This window comes from Oncorhynchus tshawytscha, unplaced genomic scaffold (assembly GCF_018296145.1).
Source record: "Oncorhynchus tshawytscha isolate Ot180627B unplaced genomic scaffold, Otsh_v2.0 Un_contig_993_pilon_pilon, whole genome shotgun sequence".
Taxonomy (NCBI): Eukaryota; Metazoa; Chordata; class Actinopteri; order Salmoniformes; family Salmonidae; genus Oncorhynchus; species Oncorhynchus tshawytscha.
Window position 1 is genome coordinate 191,249 of NW_024609715.1, and position 21,016 is coordinate 212,264.

The 21,016-nt window shown below is 47.6% G+C and overlaps 1 protein-coding gene across 1 annotated transcript; it reads left to right on the forward strand.

Moving 5' to 3' along the window:
- Positions 1-1,482: 1,482 nt before the first annotated feature.
- On the forward strand, positions 1,483-19,023 carry LOC112259283 (nuclear distribution protein nudE homolog 1). Its single transcript, XM_042317184.1, is given in 10 exon segments — positions 1,483-1,699; positions 2,993-3,124; positions 3,566-3,719; positions 12,038-12,063; positions 12,065-12,181; positions 12,462-12,598; positions 14,847-15,098; positions 15,205-15,290; positions 17,373-17,524; positions 18,176-19,023. Coding segments are annotated over 9 exon segments (1,059 nt in total). The 5' UTR covers positions 1,483-1,699; positions 2,993-3,038; the 3' UTR covers positions 18,225-19,023.
- Positions 19,024-21,016: the final 1,993 nt, after the last annotated feature.

The following is a 21,016-nucleotide window of genomic DNA, read 5'->3' on the forward strand; positions in this document are numbered from 1 at the left end:
ACAAAGGTGCTCATTCAGTAAAGTTAGATCAAAGCGGGAATCAATGTCTTGTAAAATCACAATGATTAATTAGTAGCCGATTTTACTTGACAAAACCAAATATAATAGCGTAGCGTAGTAGGGCAATAACATTACTGTTACACCAAACACACCACATTTCTATCGAGATTTTAGTATGGTGAAGCTGAAAAGTGGAAAAATATGAAAAATATTGCCCACACTCAAAAGAGCCACTGGGCCGGATATATATGCTTCGATTGAAACTAGAATACAAGAAAGGCTAACACTTAGTTAACACCATTTGCTGTAATTCGCTCACGAAACAGTCATTCAAGAAGGTAGAAATCCATATTCCCGTGAAAACTGATTGAGATCAATCAAACGATTGGCATGCAGATGCCGTTTCTCCGGTAAAACCTGAAGAATTACGATTCACGATTGACAGTGATGACGGCCTATTCGTTTTAATTAGGTATGTCTAACTTGGTGTTTTAAGGATATTAACAATAAAAACATGTTCTTGATACAATATGTGTGGGCCTGGTCAGACGTTGCTAATGGAGGATGCATTTTATGCGTATTCTATAACAGGGCTCACCATCCCTGCGTCTGGATAGCTACCTTCCTGTAGGTTTTCACTACAACCCTAATCTAGCGCACCTGATTCTAATAATTTGCTGGTTTATAAGATTATTTTCAGGTTATTAATCAGGTTATTTTATTTATTTTGATTTAACCTTTATTTCACGAGGCGAGTCAGTTAAGAACAAATTCATTCACCCCGGTCAAACCCTAACCAGGACGACGCTGGGCCAATTGCGCGCCGCCCTTATGGGACTCCCAATCATGGCCGGTTGTGATAAAGCCTGGAATCGACCCAAGGTCTGTAATGACCCCTGTAGCACTGCGCCACTCGGGAGCACCAGACTAGTTTACAACTGGGGTAGCAGTGAATCCTTACAGCACCGTGGAGCACCAGGGTTGGAGAGCCCTGTAATGATAGGTTACATCTGTCGGTACAAACGTTGATTAAGGAAATTATGACGTCTTTACATATTTTTTTTGGGGGCTCCCTCACATAAAAAATAGCACTAGATATAAATGTGGGTTTTTCTCGAAGTTGCCACGTGCGTTCACTCATATCAGTGCATTTGTAACAACCTAACCATTACAAAACTTTATTAGATCATATAAACCTCACGTAGCAAATTAGCAATTACATATTTTGTTTACCAAATTCAACACTCATTGACCTCCAATACAAACATTTTCTTGGACAGATTTTGTGCGGAGTAAAACCTCTCGCTTCGCCTCTTCCTCTCTGCTTAAAAGCGCATTTGATTTAACCGACCTCGTGGGCAAATTCATGAACGCGATTGGCCATTCATCGCCCTACACACTTGATTGACAGTTTAACCGACCAATGGTGAGCGGTTAAAGTATCGCGGTGGTTGGAGGATTAGCGATGAGTCTACTTTGGACAAAAGAGATATATATATATATATATATATATATATATATATATGCAGCCTTCGCGTTGTTCTAGGTGGCAACTTTGTCACTACTTTCAGCCAAGGAATGATCTATGTAACAACATTTTCTGGATACTTCTGTTCCGTTTTGTAGCTCCGTTATAAAGGTACCGTCATCTTTCGGCACTGTTGGAGCACCGGCTGCCAGCCACCGCAAGCAATCCTAGGTAGGTTAGTATTAACTGGGACTGTCAATTTACTGGGATTTAAATCGCGATGGTAACGTGAATTTATGACCGACTCGTCCGATAGTTCGATGTACAGGCAAATGATGCCGTCTGCACATATACATTTGTAACTGCTTTTTGTCAATTCTGACTCTGGTTGCGTTATTGTAAAATTGGCAGAAAATAAATGCCAGAGCATAGCTACTTATTTTGACCAGAGACGACATATTGCGAGCATTAGCAATCTAACGTTATCCAGTTGACACTGCTTGTCACTGGTGTGAAGGCGAGAATACACTTCCCCTTTTGTATTCTGACCAAAGTGCAGTATCTTTTGTTTTTCTGCCTTGTTTGCTTGTTGCCAAACATCAGTTAGCAAGTACTTGAATGTACAAGTTTAGATATTGTTTAAATCTTACAAACACTGCTTTTAAGACTTTGATTATGAGTAGAATGGCAATGGCTACAAAATAAACAAGTCATATTCCAAATTGGTCTATTTGCTTTGTTTGAATAAACATGATATGTTAATGTGCTGTTAACCTCCACCCGGCACAGCCAGAAGAGGACAGGCCACCCCACATAGCCTGGTTCCTCTCTACCCAGTACAGCCAGAAGAGGACAGGCCACCCCACATAGCCTGGTTCCTCTCTAGGTTTCTTCCTAGGTTCTGGCTTTTCTAGGGAGTATTTCCTAGCCACAGTGCTTCTACACCTGCATTGCTTGCTGTTTGGGGTTTCAGGCTGGGTTTCTGTACAGCACTTTGAGATATCGGCTGATGTAAAAATGGCTTTTTAAATAAAATAGATTTTCATTAAGCCTTGCCGTTGTGCTTTTCTTTGCGTTCCTATAGTTTGACAGCCAGCCTATTGTCGTCAGTTGACACTGACAGCGCACTCGTTATCTAGCTAGGGGATGACTGTGATGACTTATGTCGTTGTAGTTTGCACTAAACTCCTTTAACCCTTTTCTGCTGTCCTTTCTTGCCTGAAGCACATTGTTGACTTGGAAATGCTGAATAGAGAACTCGTTATCTCTTTTGGTTGAAAAAGTATCAATCACTGTTGATCATCTAAGTTTAGCCTACTGACTCGTACCTGTTTGCTGACTCGTACCTGTTTGCTGACTCGTACCTGTTTGCTGACTCGTACCTGTTTGCTGACTCGTACCTGTTTGCTGACTCGTACCTGTTTGCTGACTCGTACCTGTTTGCTGACTCGTACCTGTTTACTGAGACTCGCCTGCCTTCCGTTTACTGACTCTCGCCTTCCTTACTTCCATTTACTGACACAGTGAGAGGAGATCGGAGAGAGAAGCGTGACCAGTGGCGTGGGCAGAGATGGGAGAACCAGAGTCCCTTAAGTTTGTGTCTCTGGAGGAGGAGGTGGAATACTGGAAGGAACAGACGGCCAAGCACCAACAGAGGTACACACACACAGACACACACACAGACAGAGAGAAAGAAAGAAAGGAGCAGTCTGCCATGCTACAGCAGAGGTACACACACACACACACACACACACACATGGGAGAACAACACAGTCTGCCATGTTACAGCAGACACACACACACACACACACAGACACAGACAGAGAGAAGGAAAGAAAGGAGCAGTCTGCCATGCTACAGCAGAGGTACACACACACACACACACACAGAGACAGAGACACAGACACACACAGAGACAGAGACAGAGACACAGAGACAGAGACAGACACACACACACACAGACACACACACAGACAGAGAGAAGGAAAGAAAGGAGCAGTCTGCCATGCTACAGCAGAGGTACCCACAGGTATCTGCTTAAACCGTAGTGTCCTCTGTTACTCCACGACCACCATATTGACCCCTAACCTCTCCCAGGGCTGAGGAGGCGCAGGAGGAGCTGCAGGAGTTCCAGCAGATGAGTCGTGACTACGAGGTGGAACTGGAGACTGAACTCAAGCAGTGTGAAACACAGAACCGAGAACTCGTCACACAGAACAACAGGCTACACATGGAACTGGAGAACTACAAGGTATGACCTGTTGACTTGACTCTAGTTTAGAGCAGCGTTTTTCCAACCTCTACTCAGGGACCCCCAGCCCTTCCATTTATTTAAACTATTTACACAACACACCTGATTCAACTTATCAAGCCCTTCATTATAATAACATTATTATTTATTACATTTGTAAAGCTCTTCTCATTATACAGAATAATTTTGCGGGTGCATAAAATCAACAAAAAAAGTTGGGCTGACAACCCGATCCCCCGAGGGACGGAGCTTGGTCCCGGGGCCGTGGAAGAGCAGGTTATCGCTTGATCTGAGGGGGGAAGTTATGGAGGGAGAGCACTTCCTTGAGATAAGGAGGGGCGTTGTTATGAATTAAATCAAAGTTTATTTGTCACGTGCGCCAAATACAACAGTGAAATGCTTACTTACAGCCTCTAACCAACAGTGCAAAAAAGGTATTAAGTAACGAAATAAAAACAACAGTAAAAAGACAGGCTATATACAGTAGGGAGGCTACATACAGACACTGGTTAGTCAGGCTGATTGAGGTAGTATGTAGATCTGGTTAAAGTGACTATGCATATATGATGAACAGAGAGTAGCAGTAGTGTAAAAGAGGGGTTGGCAGGTGGTGGGTGGAGGGACACAATGTAAATAGTCCGGGTAGCCATTTGATTACCTGTTCATGAGTCTTATGGCTTGGGGGGTAAAAACTGTTGAGAAGCCTTTTTGTCCTAGACTTGGCACTCCTGTACTGCTTGCCATGCGGTAGCAGAGAGAACAGTCTATGACTGGGTGGCTGGGGTCTTTGACAATTTTTAGGGCCTTCCTCTGACACTGCCTGGTGTAGAGGTCCTGGATGGCAGGCAGCGTAGCCCCAGTGATGTACTGGGCCGTACGCACTACCCTCTGTAGTGCCTTGCGGTCAGAGGCCGAGCAATTGCTGTACCAGGCAGTGATGCAACCAGTCAGGATGCTCTCGATGTTGCAGCTGTAGAACCTTTTGAGGATCTCAGGATCCATGCCAAATCTTTTTAGTTTCCTGAGGGGGGGAATAGGCTTTGTCGTGCCCTCTTCACGACTGTCTTCGTGTGTTTGGACCATTCTAGTTTGTTGTTGATGTGGACACCAAGGAACTTGAAGCTCTCAACCTGCTCCACTACAGCCCTGTCGATGAGAATGTGGGCGTGCTCGGTCCTCCTTTTCCTGTAGTTCACAATAATCTCCTTAGTCTTGGTTACTTTGAGGGATAGGTTGTTATTCTGGCACCACCCCGCCAGGTCTCTGACCTCCTCTCTATGGGCTGTCTCGTCGTTGTCGGTGATCAGGCCTACCACTGTTGTGTCATCTGCAAACTTAATGATGGTGTTGGAGTCATGCCTGGCCATGCAGTCGTGGGTGAACAGGGAGTACAGGAGGGGACGAGAGAGGATGGAGGAGCCAGGATGGAGGTGATGTGATGGTGCTGAGATGGGGAGCCAGGATGGAGGTGATGTGGTGGTGTTGAGATGGGGAGCCAGGATGGAGGCGTTGAGATGGGGTGCCAGGATGGAGTTGATGTGGTGGTGTTGAGATGGGGAGCCAGGAGACTCCTGCCAGGGATCCAGGTGAACACTGTTGTAGTAGTCCTGGAGACTCCTCCCAGGGATCCAGGTGAACACTGTGTACTAGTAGTCCTGGAGACTCCTGCCAGGGATCCAGGTGAAGACTGTGTTGTAGTAGTCCTGGAGACTCCTGCCAGGGATCCAGGTGAACACTGTGTACTAGTAGTCCTGGAGACTCCTGCCAGGGATCCAGGTGAACACTGTGTACTAGTAGTCCTGGAGACTCCTCCCAGGGATCCAGGTGAAGACTGTGTACTAGTAGTCCTGGAGACTCCTGCCAGGGATCCAGGTGAAGACTGTGTACTAGTAGTCCTGGAGACTCCTCCCAGGGATCGGAAACTTGATTGGAACTTCTCAAATGGGTGCTTCTGATTGAGATGGCCTTGAAGCTGTACATCAACCACTTTTTTTCCAACACCTTTAGAAAGAAAGGAGAAGTTGGATATTGGCCTGTAATTGGCCAGTACTTTTGGGTCCAGGGCGGGGCTTCAGAAGGGGGCGGGGCTTCAGAAGGGGGCTGTTGACAGTGGTCTTAAAAGGATGGTGAGGCCCAAGTTTCTGAGACGCTCCAGGATGCAGCCAATGGATTTAATATTTTATAGTTCTTGGATGTGACGACCCTCCCACCTCTTTCTGCCGAATTCTTTCTCTTTACTCTTCTTATCCTTAATAGGATGTTGGTGGGCGGAGCTGGGAGGGTCATCAGTGAAATGGGACACACCTGGGCCCGGGTGTGTCCAGGGGATAAATACACCTTTCTCCCATTCATTGAGGAGACTCTCTCCATGCAGACACACTGTTATGCTTTGGTTGTGGCATTTTGTGGTTTGTTTTTGGCACCTCTCAACACCCCTCATTATCACTATCTCTGCATGCAACCACTCACTTACACTACTGATAACTGACTACACACACCATTGTTAATTGTGTATATAGTTTACTTAAGGAATAACACAAATATATTTATTATCTCCACGTTGTTGCCCTCTTTGTTATGGGCTATGAGCCGGTTTGTGACATGGAGTAAACCAGGGAGCTGAGTGAGCGAACGTGATGTCCTGTGTTTTTATGGAGGCGTGGAGGTCAAGCACAATGCTCAGGGGTTGGTTGTAAGAACTCCACAATTTGACCCAGCCAGCCTGTCAGTGGATGAATGTTTTTTTCTAGTTCTGGAAACGTAATTTGACCCAGCCAGCCTGTCAGTGGATGAATGTTTTTTTCTAGTTCTGGAAACGTATGCGATGCTTGGATGTGGTTAGAGGGGGAAGGAATGTCAAGTCCAGTGAGACAACCTTGTGGTCAGGCACACTGAGGTCATAGACCTGCATGTTGTTGATGGGGTCAGTGATGGTCAAGTGTGTGTATGTGTGGGGGGGGGACGACGACGACATCATCAACAAGTTGCTTCAGGTCAAGACAGTCAATCAAACTCCGCAGCAGAGTGACATGAGGGAGAGTCGACGTGGATATTGAGTTTGGCTTTTACGGCAAGACATTCCAAAGAGCACAGTTCAGGCAGGAGGGACCGTTTTCAATGTTCCACAACGTTTTGCTACTGAACGTGGCCCGGGTCTGTCTGATGCAACGCCTGCAGTCCCAGTTGTATTTGAATAGGTATTTTCCTATCAGTCAGTTGACAGTTTGGGCCAGTGTTTATGAGCCTGCTATCTCTGAGGATGATAGGGAGGCTGCTGGTCTAAAGAACTCTCCATGGGACAGGTGTGTGATATATATGTGTGGGACTATATTCATCACATGAGGTGAGCACTCCAGACCTCCTGAGGCAGAGAAGAGATTCAGCAATTATTTGACTCATTTTGCCATGAGGCAGAGAAGAGATTCAGCAGTTATTTGACTCATTTTGCCATGAGGCAGAGAACCGTTAGCAGTTTACCACTAATTTATTGCTATTGTACACATTTTGCCGTCGGGTAGAGAGAAACGTTGGCAGTTTTTAATATGATATCTGAGTGAGTGACTAACAAAATCAATGGGGGGGCCCCCCGGGTCAGTAATTAGACAGTCTAGCAGTCAACTAACTTACAATAAAACTAAATATATTCCTGACATAGGCTAATTTAAGTGACTGTCAGTAGGTAGAATCTGTCACCAATTGGATGGAAACCTGTCTGTATTTAAAAAACTTAAAATTAAAGAATATGACAACTTCCTCTTTCCATCACAGCTGTCAGGATGTTTTTGATAAAACATTTTTGTCTTCGGTAGGTTTCATAACTGTGGATTGAAAGGTGGTTCGGGGAAGGAAAAGGGGGGATACCTAGTCAGTAGTTCAACTGAAATGTGTCTTCTTCATGCAACCCTCTGAATCAGAGGTGCGGGGCGTTAGTGCACGCCTGGCTGTGCTTGAGGTGACGTCACTTTGGAACCGCTGACGATGTCTCACTCTCACTTCCTGATGGATGTACTTCCTGTGACACGCTGCCAGCGGTTGAGTCAGACAGGAAGTTACAAAAGCTATAGCATCCTGTCTATATCTATTACCAAACTTGGGCTGTGTGTGAAAAGGTACTAGCTGTCAAAATTCTTGTTTCCTCTCAAAGCTCATTAGAGGAGGGAGGGACCTTGGATCCCCTCCTCCAATGAGCTTTGAGAGAAATTGAGGAAGCAAAGATTAGACTGCAGGCCCATTTAGACTGACATGGCTACTGGTTAACGTGAGTATTTGCATGCAGAGATCATTGAGATGGTGCAGAAATTTAAGTCGGCTAGTCTTGTCATCCGGTCATTTCCCTAACAAACTGTCAGGTCAGGCGGAACTGCTGGCTGTTATCTATCTTTCCTGGGAACACTTGACTGTATATTTCATATACCCTGTGTAACGGAAGATATTCTGTGTTGTCTTGATGAATATGGCCTAACTAACAGTCTGCTGGATTCATACACTACCATACCCTGTTGTTCTACACCACCATACCCTGTTGTTCTACACCACCATACCCTGTTGTTCTACACCACCATACCCTGTTGTTCTACACCACCATACCCTGTTGTTCTACACCACCATACCCTGTTGTTCTACACCACCATACCCTGTTGTTCTACACCACCATACCCTGTTGTTGTTCTACACCACCATACCCTGTTGTTCTACACCACCATACCCTGTTGTTCTACACCACCATACCCTGTTGTTCTACACCACCATACCCTGTTGTTCCACCACCACCATCCCCTGTTGTTCTACACCACCACCACCATCCCCTGTTGTTCTACACCACCATCCCCTGTTGTTCTACACCACCATCCCCTGTTGTTCTACACCACCATCCCCTGTTGTTCTACACCACCATCCCCTGTTGTTCTACACCACCATCCCCTGTTGTTCTACACCACCATCCCCTGTTGTTCTACACCACCATCCCCTGTTGTTCTACACCACCATCCCCTGTTGTTCTACACCACCATCCCCTGTTGTTCTACACCACCATCCCCTGTTGTTCTACACCACCATATCCCCTGTTGTTCTACACCACCACCATCCCCTGTTGTTCTACACCACCATCCCCTGTTGTTGTTCTACACCACCATCCCCCTGTTGTTGTTCTACCACTACCTGTTGTTCCCCCTCCCCTGTTGTTCTACACCACCATCCCCCTGTTGTTCTACACCACCATCCCCCCTGTTGTTGTTGTTCTACACCACCATCCCCTGTTGTTGTTCTACCACCACCATCCCTCTTGTTCTGTTGTTGTTGTTCTACACCACCACCATCCCCCTGTTGTTGTTGTTGTTCTACACCACCACCATCCCTGTTGTTCTACACCACCATCCCCCTGTTGTTGTTCTACACCACCACCATCCCCTGTTGTTGTTCTACACCACCACCATCCCCCTCCCCTGTTGTTCTACACCACCATCCCCTGTTGTTCTACACCACCACCATCCCCTTGTTGTTGTTGTTCTACACCACCACCATCCCCTGTTGTTGTTGTTCTACACCACCACCATCCCTCGTTGTTGTTGTTCTACACCACCACCATCCCCTTGTTGTTGTTCTACACCACCACCTGTTGTTCTACCCACCATCCCCTGTTGTTCTACACCACCACCATCCCTCTTGTTGTTGTTCTACCACCACCACCATCCCTCTTGTTGTTGTTCTACACCACCACCATCCCTGTTGTTTCTGTTGTTGTTCTACACCACCACCATCCCTGTTGTTGTTGTCCCCCTGTTGTTCTACACCACCATCCCCCTGTTGTTGTTCTGTCCCCTGTTGTTCTACACCACCATCCCCCTGTTGTTGTTGTTCTACACCACCACCACCCCCCTGTGTTCTACACCACCATCCCCTGTTGGTTTTGTTGTTCTACACCACCACCATCCCTCTGTTGTTGTTCTACACCACCATCCCCCCTGTTGTTCTACACCACCACCATCCCTGTTGTTGTTGTACACCACCATGTTGTTGTTCTACACCACCACCATCCCCCCTGTTGTTGTTGTTCTACACCACCATCCCCTGTTGTTGTTCTACACCACCAGCCCCCCTGTTGTTGTTGTTCTACACCACCATCCCCCTGTTGTTGTTGTTCTACACCACCACCATCCTTGTTGTTGTTGTTGTTGTTGTTCTACACCACCACCATCCCCCTGTTGTTGTTGTTCTACACCACCATCCCCCTGTTGTTGTTGTTCTACACCACCATCCCCTCCCTGTTGTTGTTGTTCTTCACCACCACCCCCCTGTTGTTGTTGTTCTACACCACCATCCCCCTGTTGTTGTTGTTTACACCACCACCATCCCCTGTTGTTGTTGTTCTACACCACCACCCCCCTGTTGTTGTTGTTCTACACCACCACCCCCCTGTTGTTGTTGTTCACCACCACCATCCCCTGTTGTTGTTGTTCTACACCACCACACCCCCCTGTTGTTGTTACACTACACCACCATACACCACCCCCCTGTTGTTGTTCTACACCACCATCCCCCTGTTGTTGTTCTACACCACCACCATCCCCCTGTTGTTGTTCTACACCACCATCCACCACCACCCCCATCCCCCTGTTGTTGTTCTACACCACCATCCCCCTGTTGTTGTTCTACACCACCATCCCCCTGTTGTTGTTGTTCTACACCACCATCCCCCATCCCCTGTTGTTGTTCTACACCACCATCCCCCCCCTGTTGTTGTTCTACACCACCATCCCCCTGTTGTTGTTCTACACTACCATCCCCCTGTTGTTGTTCTACACCACCATCCCCCCCTGTTGTTGTTCTACACCACCATCCCCCTGTTGTTGTTGTTCTACACCACCATCCCCCTGTTGTTGTTGTTGTTCTACACCACCATCCCCCTGTTGTTGTTGTTGTTCTACACCACCACCATCCCTCTTGTTGTTGTTCTACACCACCACCATCCCTCTTGTTGTTGTTCTACACCACCACCACCATACCACCCCCTCTTGTTGTTGTTCTACACCACCATCCCCCTGTTGTTGTTGTTCTACACCACCATCCCCCCCTGTTGTTGTTGTTCTACACCACCACCATCCCCCTGTTGTTGTTGTTGTTCTACACCACCATCCCCCTGTTGTTGTTGTTCTACACCACCACCATCCCCCTGTTGTTGTTGTTTCACCACCACCATCCCCCTGTTGTTGTTCTACACCACCACCATCCCCTGTTGTTGTTGTTGTTCTACACCACCACCATCCCCCTGTTGTTGTTGTTGTTCTACACCACCACCATCCCCCTGTTGTTGTTGTTCTACACCACCACCATCCCTCTGTTGTTGTTGTTCTACACCACCACCATCCCTCTGTTGTTGTTGTTGTTCTACACCACCACCATCCCTCTTGTTGTTGTTGTTCTACACCACCACCATCCCCCTGTTGTTGTTGTTGTTATACACCACGAATCAATTTAAGTCTTATAAAGATAATATATATGCGTCCCCTTTTCCCCATATAGTGTCCTGCTATGGAACAGGGCCCATACTCCTTGGTTCCACATTTGGAACACATAGATTGGCCTTAGACAAACTCACCTGATTTAACTCATTGAGGGCTTGATGATTAGTTGACAAGGTACTGGAGGACCAGGGTTGGTGGTACTGGAGGACCAGGGTTGGTGGTACTGGGGGACCAGGGTTGGTGGTAGTGGGGGACCAGGGTTGGTGGTAGTGGAGGACCAGGGTTGGGGGTACTGGGGGACCAGGGTTGGTGGTACTGGGGGACCAGGGTTGGGGGTACTGGGGGACCAGGGTTGGTGGTACTGGGGGACCAGGGTTGGTGGTACTGGGGACCAGGGTTGGTGGTTGGGGACCAGGGTTGGGGTTGTTCTGGGGGACCAGGGTTGGGGGATACTGGGGGACCAGGGTTGGGTTGTACTACACCACCACCATCCCTCTGTTGGGGGATACACCACTGGGGGACCAGGGTTGGGGGATACTGGGGGACCAGGGTTGGTGGATACTGGGGGACCAGGGTTGGGGGATACTGGGGGACCAGGGTTGTTGGGGATACTGGGGGACCAGGGTTGGGGATACTGGGGGACCAGGGTTGGGGGATACTGGGGGACCAGGGTTGTGGATACTGGGGACCAGGGTTGGGGATACTGGGGACCAGGGTTGGTGGATACTGGGGGATCCCCCAGGGTTGGGGGATACTGGGGACCAGGGTTGGGGGATACTGGGGGACCAGGGTTGGGGGTACTGTTGTTGTTGAGAAACACAACAGTGTACTACTGTTGACCACTTCTGCCCCCTCCAGGAGAAGTATGAAAGCCAGCACTCACCATACCCAGATCTCTACTCTAGAAGAAGACCTGGCTGAGACCACGGCCATCAGAGACCAGCTCCATAAATACATCAGAGAGCTGGAGCAGGCTAACGATGACCTGGAGAGATCCAAGAGGTAAGAGGAGGGAGGGACGGGGTGTAACTGGAGCAGGCTAATGATGACCTGGAGAGATCCAAGAGTTAAGAGGAGGAGGAGGGAGAGGGAGGGGGTGGTGTGTAACTGGAGCAGGCTAATGATGACCTGGAGAGACCCCCTATATCATAAGCACCTCTCTTTTTCTCTCTGTGCTCCCTGCACCATCTCACTGGCAGGATTCTTACAAAGAGAATGGTTCTTAATGATGTACACTAACTCTACCTAAACCTTTTCCTCCTCTCTGTCACCCCTCCATCAGGGCGACCATCATGTCTCTGGAGGACTTTGAACAGAGGATGAACCACGTGATAGAGAGGAATGCCTTCCTGGAGAGCGAGCTGGATGAGAAGGAGAACCTACTGGAGTCCGTTCAGAGACTGAAGGATGAAGCCAGAGGTGTGTCTAGCATCAGGATCCCCATGAGCCGACGCCGTCATGTTAGCTAATCTTCCTGGGGTCCAACACCAATTTAATAAGACATTACAAATTAAGACTTTACAAACATTTAACAAGTAGACAATTAAAATACCTGACAGGAAACACATTTAACAGTCAGCTGATACTTTCTATTTCCTGTCGGGTCACATGGTCTTTACTATTTCCTGTCGGGTCACGTGGTCTTTACTATTTCCTGTCGGGTCACATGGTCTTTACTATTTCCTGTCAGGTCACATGGTCTTTACTTTTTTCGTGAGATATATGGATTGGTAAAGAGTTCCATTCAGCTATGGCTCTATATAAAACTGTAGGTGTAAGAGGATTTAAGGCGGTGTGGGTCTTGTGCTGCAGGCTGAGACATCAGGCTGGGACAGTGTTCATGTGTCTCTGTGTTATGAATTAATGGTCCTTTCCTGGTTAACTGGCGGTCCCGTTGGTCTGGTTAACTGGCGGTCCCGTTGGTCTGGTTAACTGGCGGTCCCGTTGGTCTGGTTAACTGGCGGTCCCGTTGGTCTGGTTAACTGGCGGTCCCAGGGTTGGTCTGGTTAACTGGCGGGTTGGTCTGGTTAACTGGAGGTCCAGGGTTGGTCTGGTTAACTGGCGGTCCGTTGGTCTGGTTGAGAAACACCAGTGGTCTAACAGGCGGTGAAAGCCAGCTGGTCTGGAGGCGGTCCCGTCAGATGGTCTGGTTAACTGGCTGGTCCCGGTTGGTCTGGAGACCAGCTGGTTAACTGGCAGGTCCCGTTGACCTGGAGAGCGGTCCAAGTTGGTCTGGTTAAGGGAGGTCCCGTTGGTCTGGTTAACTGGCGGTCCCGTTGGTCTGGCTAATGATGACCTGTTGGTCTGGTTAAGGAGGAGGGTCTGGAAGGGGGGGGTCCCGGTCCCTGTTGGTCTGGCTAATGATGCTGGGAGACCCCCTATATCATAAGTTGGTCTGGTTAACTGGTCTGGTTAACTGGCGGTCCATCATTAAGAACCATTTGGTCTGGCTAACTGCCATCCCGTTGGTCTGGTTAAAAGGAATGGTCCCGTTGGTCTGGTTAACTGGCGGTCCCGTTGGTCTGGTTAACTGGCGGTCCCGTTGGTCTGGTTGGGGTCCCATGGTCTGGTTAACTGGCGGGTCTGGTCTTAACCGGCGGTCAAGATTAAAATACCTGACAGGAAACACTGGTCCCGTTGGTCTGGTTAACTTTAACTGGCGGGTTGAACCACGTTGGTCTGATTTAAGGAATTTCCTGGAGGTCCCGCTGGTCTGGTTAATTTCGGCGGTCCATGGTCTTGGTCTGGAGGTCCTACTGGTCTGGTTCAACCGGCGGATGAAGCCAGTTCCATTCAGTTGGTCTGGTTAACTCAGGGTAAGAGGTTAACCGGCGGTCATGTTGGTCTAATCTTCCTGGGGTCCTGTTGGCCTGGTTAACATAAGACTGGTTACAAATGGTTAGACTTTACAAACATTTTAACTGGCGGTCCTTGGTCTGGTTAACTGGCGGTCCCGTTGGTCTGGTTAACTGGCGGTCCCGTTGGTCTGGTTAACTGTCGGTCCCGTTGGTCTGGTTAACTGGCGGTCCGTTGGTCTGGTTAACTGGCGGTCCCGTTGGTCTGGTTAACTGGCGGTCCCGTTGGTCTGGTTAACTGGCGGTCCCGTTGGTCTGGTTAACTGGCGGTCCCGTTGGTCTGGTTAACTGGCGGTCCCTGGTCTGGTTAACTGGCGGTCCCGTTGGTCTGGTTAACTGGCGGTCCCGTTGGTCTGGACTGGCGGTCCCGTTGGTCTGGTTAACTGGCGGTCCCGTTGGTCTGGTTAACTGGCGGTCCCGTTGGTCTGGTTAACTGGCGGTCCCGTTGGTCTGGTTAACTGGCGGTCCCGTTGGTCTGGTTAACTGGCGGTCCCGTTGGTCTGGTTAACTGGCGGTCCCGTTGGTCTGGTTAACCGGCGGTCCCGTTGGTCTGGTTAACCGGCGGTCCCGTTGGTCTGGTTAACCGGCGGTCCCGTTGGTTAACTGGTTAACTGTTGGCCTGGTTAACTGGTGGTCCCGTTGGCCTGGTTAACTGTTGGCCTGGTTAACTGGCGGTCCCGTTGGCCTGGTTAACTCCACAGGCGCAGGGGGCTGAACCAGGGATGGAATGATCCCACAGAGCTGTGCTAGCTATGACATCAGTCACTTTTAAAGGGACAGGCTTTCTTACTGTCTCTATGTGTGTGTCTTAGATCTAAGACAGGAGTTGGCTGTCCAACAGAAGCAGGAAAGACGACCGTCCTTCGCTGTCACCAAAGACTCTTCCTCAGACAAGACTGAGGACAAAACATCCCTCCATACCTCCCATTCATCAACACGACCGCCCTCATCCCTCCATACCGCCCCTCCTCCTGCTCTCCCTCCATCCCTCCTCTCCACGCCCTCCAGACCCCCCCACCCCTCAGCAAGCCCCTTCACCACCCCCCCACCCTCTTACAGCAGAGGTGAGTGCCCCCGTGTGTGTGTGTGTTCGTGTGTAAAATGTGTGTACTCATTAAATTCCCGGATCACACCAGGAGATGTAAAACTCTGTTATTATTGTGTGTTCAGGCGATGGCCTATCAGGTGCTTCTCTCACCACGTCGACACGTATCTCAGCTCTCAACATCGTAGGAGAACTGCTGAGGAAAGTCGGGGTAAGATGACGTTCATTAAATGTCTGCGGGGATTGTCTTCTAATTCTAATACACATATACACACACACTACACAACTACCCACCTACACACTACACCAGGGGTTCTCAACCTAGGGGGCCTCCCCTCCATATGGGTCGTCAACGTTTGGTGGGGGGGCGGGACTTTCCTTTATTTGAGGGGTAATTATTACTATTTTCTTTTTACAGTTTGTGATTTGTTTATACAGATCTAAAATTATGCATAAATCCGCAACACTTTAGGCTAGCAACAATGCAGTAAAACGCTTTAGGCTAGCAACAATGCAGTAAAACGCTTTAGGCTAGCAACAATGCAGTAAAACGCTTTAGGCTAGCAACAAGCAGTAAAACGCTTTAGGCTAGCAACAATGCAGTAAAACGCTTTAGGCTAGCAACAATGCAGTAAAACGCTTTAGGCTAGCAACAATGCAGTAAAACGCTTTAGGCTAGCAACAATGCAGTAAAACGCTTTAGGCTAGCAACAAGTAAAACGCTTTAGGCTAGCAACAATGCAGTAAAACGCTTTAGGCTAGCAACAAGCTGTAAAACGCTTTAGGCTAGCAACAAGCTGTAAAACGCTTTAGGCAAGCAACAAGCTGTAAAACGCTTTAGGCTAGCAACAAGCTGTAAAACGCTTTAGGCTAGCAACAAGCTGTAAAACGCTTTAGGCTAGCAACAAGCTGTAAAACGCTTTAGGCTAGCAACAAGCTGTAAAACGCTTATAGGCTAGCAACAAGCTGTAAAACGCTTTAGGCTAGCAACAAGCTGTAAAACGCTTTAGGCTAGCAACAATGCAGTAAAACGCTTTAGGCTAGCAACAATGCAGTAAAACGCTTTAGGCTAGCAACAATGCAGTAAAATGCTTTGGGCTAGCAACAATGCAGTAAAATGCTTTGGGCTAGCAACACGCAGTAAAACGCTTTAGGCTAGCAACAATGCAGTAAAATGCTTTGGGCTAGCAACAATTAAAAGGCTAGCAACAATGCAGTAAAACGCTTTAGGCTAGCAACAATGCAGTAAAACGCTTTAGGCTAGCAACAATGCAGTAAAATGCTTTGGGCTAGCAACAATGCAGTAAAATGCTTTGGGCTAGCAACACGCAGTAAAACGCTTTAGGCTAGCAACACGCAGTAAAATGGCAGAGGAAGACATGGCCCTGATGTACATGGGCATATTGGTTTGTCGCTATGACATTCAGAAGCTGACCTACGACCTTCTAAAGTGGAGGAGTCGGAGAAATTGGACTTTGGTGGTTGGGAAAGTCATCTGATACAATGTGACTGTCGCTATCAATTGATCTAATCACTTTCTGTAAACCAGTATGCATAATTAAATTGAGGGTTAATATAAACAATTCTAATTAAACATTGTTGTTTTGAAGCTCATTTCAAGTCATTCTACATAGTTTGGGGATATCAGGTCTAGACTTTATTTTCTAAATCTATTATTGTCATTAAATAGCCTCCCTAACTTTAGTTAAACTATGTAGAATGACTTGAAATGAGCTTCAAAACAGCGTGTTGAAATGAAACCAACATCCAGCCGGTGTTTATTGAATAGCCTGTATTCAAGGGACATTAAGAAAGGGGGTCTTGGGGAATAAAGGTTGAGAAGCCCTGCTCTACTGCCTCCCTCATACAGGTAGGGGTTCTGTCTGCGGGATTTAACATCCGTTTCCTGTAAGTCGTACAGCTGTAACAGGAAGTCTGCTGACTGTTCTGTTCTCTCCATCTTCCTCTCTGATCACAACACATTCATGTATATCACAACACTGTTCTGTCTTCCTCTCTGATCACAACACATTCATGTATATCACAACACTGTTCTGTCTTCCTCTCTGATCACAACACATTCATGTATATCACAACACTGTTCTGTCTTCCTCTCTGATCACAACACATTCATGTATATCACAACACTGTTCTGTCTTCCTCTCTGATCACAACACATTCATGTATATCATAACACTGTTCTGTCTTCCCCCTTTGATCACGACATCACAAACACATAACATAACTGTGTGTGTGCCCTGCGGCCTGCATCCATCCGTGCCTGTGGTTTCAGAACCTGGAGTCTAAACTAGCGTCCTGTAGGGAGTTTGTCTACGAACAGTCTCCTGGTCGCAGTACCCTCTCTGGGGGACAGGGGGCGCCACCCATCCAGAGAGGCACTTCTTCTGACACACTGTCCACCACCAACGGACTCTACGAGAAAGGGTGAGGGGGTCAACTATAGCTAGCTCTACGACTTGCTCAATGACTGCATCTTAAATCCCTATAGGCCCTGGTTAATAGTAGTTCACTAGGGAACAGGGTCCCATTTGGCACCCTAATCCCTATAGGCCCTGGTTAATAGTAGTGCACTAGGGAATAGGGTCCCATATAGCACCCTAATCCATATAGGCCCTGGTTAATGGTAGTGCACTAGGGAATAGGGTGCCATTTGTTACTCAACCAATGACTTGACAATTGAATCAAGTTATGTAAACAGACATTTCCTCTCTCAGGGATCTACATGCTGATCTGTGTAGTTTGTATTACATTAAACTGGAACCTGACAGCCCTGCACATGACGGCCCATCAGAGAATAAAATGGACACTGAAGACCAAAACATACAAATAAAAAAATCCTCGTTATGTCGTAGCCTACAACCTAATGAACAAATATAAAGCTGATTCAGTAGTCTACATGATATTAATGAATGATGATGATCCTTATCCTACAAGGCCTATTGGGGAAGGACAGTCTGAAAATAGCCTAGGATGGAGTCTTAACAAAATGGCTGAAAATAGCCTGAGTTGAAGTCTGAAACATTCTGTTAGTCGTAGTGTGCTGTTAAAGTAATCTGTTTCTGTTGTGTGTTACAGAATGGTGAAGATGTTAGACTTCGGACCAGGACCCAAAATTATTCTGTGACCCTCCGCCCTAGCCCCACACCTCATCAACCCCTCCCTCCATATCTATCAGGGTCGTATTCAGTAGACACCGACTGGTGCTTAACTGGCTGAAACGGGGAAGGACTAACTGAACTTGTCCAATAAACTGTCTTTTTTTTTGTGCAAAACCTGTTCTGTTGCAAAACGTTTTGCTGCAGTTAGCTACAGCATGCACTAATGAATGTGTCCCTGCCCAGCACAGTCTCCCTAGGTCACCAGGCTTGTATCCCAGCTTTCAGCTTTCAATGGGGTTTCAATGTGCTAGTGTGCAGCTCTCACTCTGGAATGGAATGGACCAGATCACTGGACATCACGGAAGTGAGTCTAGAGTTCTAGAATGTCAATGGAACGTCATGGAACGTCAGTGTTGATATCAACTGTTCTAGAACTGTTCTAGAATGTCAATGAGACAGAACCTCACCCTCTAATGCAATGGAACGTCACGGAACGTCACGGAACGTCAGTGTTGATATCAACTGTTCTAGAGCGCCGTTGAGGAGCTTTGATGACGTCACGGATCAACGGTACTCCTTCCTCTGCGCTTTACCCAGGATGCTTTGCCCTGGGGGGGGTCTCTTATCGAGGACTGAGTGAGGCTTCTAGGCACGGGGCTTATGGCTCTGGCACTTCCTGTTGGGACCAACCTGTAGCAGACCCATATGTGGTCAAAAGTAGTGCACTATCTTGGGAACAGGGTGCGACCAGTGTCTAAAGGTCTCTGGTCAAAAGTAGTGTACTATGTAGGGAACAGGGTGCGACCAGTGTCTATAGGTCTCTGGTCAAAAGTAGTGTACTATGTAGGGAACAGGGTGCGACCAGTGTCTATAGGTCTCTGGTCAAAAGTAGTGCACTATGTAGGGAACAGGGTGCGACCAGTGTCTATAGGTCTCTGGTCAAAAGTAGTGCACTATGTAGGGAACAGGGTGCGACCAGTGTCTATAGGTCTCTGGTCAAAAGTAGTGTACTATGTAGGGAACAGGGTGCGACCAGTGTCTATAGGTCTCTGGTCAAAAGTAGTGCACTATGTAGGGAACAGGGTGCCATTTGAGACGTAATCACAGTGTCTATAGTTCTCTGGTCCAAAGTAGTGCACTATGTAGGGAACAGGGTGCGACCAGTGTCTATAGGTCTCTGGTCAAAAGTAGTGCACTATGTAGGGAACAGGGTGCCATTTGAGACGTAATCACAGTGTCTATAGTTCTCTGGTCCAAAGTAGTGCACTATGTAGGGAACAGGGTGCGTGTTTTGTTCCATTTGATGTGTTCTGGTTTTGTTCCTTTTGTTGTTTTATGGAGGAAGAAGTCTTACTGGAACGAACGCTTATCCACACAGTAATGATGATTCATAGTTAAAAAATGATACATATTTTACTTCACTTGAATACACCTCTTTGTTTTGTCTACCAATGTTTGAATAATAATGCTGTGACTGAACAGTGACACCTACTGGTTAAGGACAGGAAGTGGAAGTGGAGGGTCAAGAGTAGGGTTGCTAAATTCAGGTAACTTTCCCCCAAAATACCCTGGTTTTCCAGAAATCCTGGTTGTAAAGATTCCCAGAATCAGGGTGTAGTAAGCAGGGAATCTGGAATCCTTCAGCCAGGATTTATGGGGAAAAAAACAGGACATCTTGGGACTAGTCAGGAGGCAGAAGGAAAGTTGGCGTAGAAGGTTTGGTATGGAATAGATATACTTTGCACTTTTTTACTGCAGGTTCAGGATCAGATGTTGTCCCTCTAATGGTTAAGGGTGGGGATTGGGGTTACGGTAATCTGATCCTAGATCTGTGGGTGATTGGTTAGGTTGAGGAATGTGTTCGGTTTAGAGAGGGCTTCTGTGACAGCATGGGCAGCGCCATTTCTCAATTTTAAAGTAGTCCATTTGTTCTTCAACGGTAAAGCGAAGGTTGGTGATTTACTGCCCCCTGGAGGGTGTTGTCTGAACGGGTATAAAGACAAGGTTGGTGATTTACTGCCCCCTGGAGGGTGTTGTCTGAACAGGTATAAAGACAAGGTTGGTGATTTACTGCCCCCTGGAGGGTGTTGTCTGAACAGGTATAAAGACAAGGTTGGTGATTTACTGGCACCTGCAGTTATGTAATGTTAGCATAGTATAATTCATTGGCTGATCAGTCCTGCTGACCTGGATGGAATTCTGTAATCCTTTCCTGACCGATAGCAAGTACCAGCCACTTCTTGACTACTTCAAAATGGTGGAAGTCCTCAATGGCTCGCTCTGCCCATGCTTAAACCGGCTTCGTGGCACAAGAGCCGTCTATCCTAGTCTATGGTGTTGAGGATGCTACTGATGGTGGCACGTCAGCCTGGTAAAACCTGACTGAACGCTAGCCTGCGCTCACCTTTTAGAGCTTCAACATGGCTAGGCTGATAGAGCACCTTCAACATGGCTAGGCTGATAGAGCACCTTCAACATGGCTAGGCTGATAGAGATCTTCAACATGGCTAGGCTGATAGAGATCTTCAACATGGCTAGGCTGATAGAGATCTTCAACATGGCTAGGCTGATAGAGACCTTCAACATGGCTAGGCTTCAACATGGCTAGGCTGATAGAGCACCTTCAACATGGCACCTTCAACATGGCTAGGCTGATAGAGCACCTTCAACATGGCTAGGCTGATAGAGCACCTTCAACATGGCTAGGCTGATAGAGCACCTTCAACATGGCTAGGCTGATAGAGCACCTTCAACATGGCTAGGCTGATAGAGCACCTTCAAACATGGCTAGGCTGATAGAGCACCTTCAAACATGGCT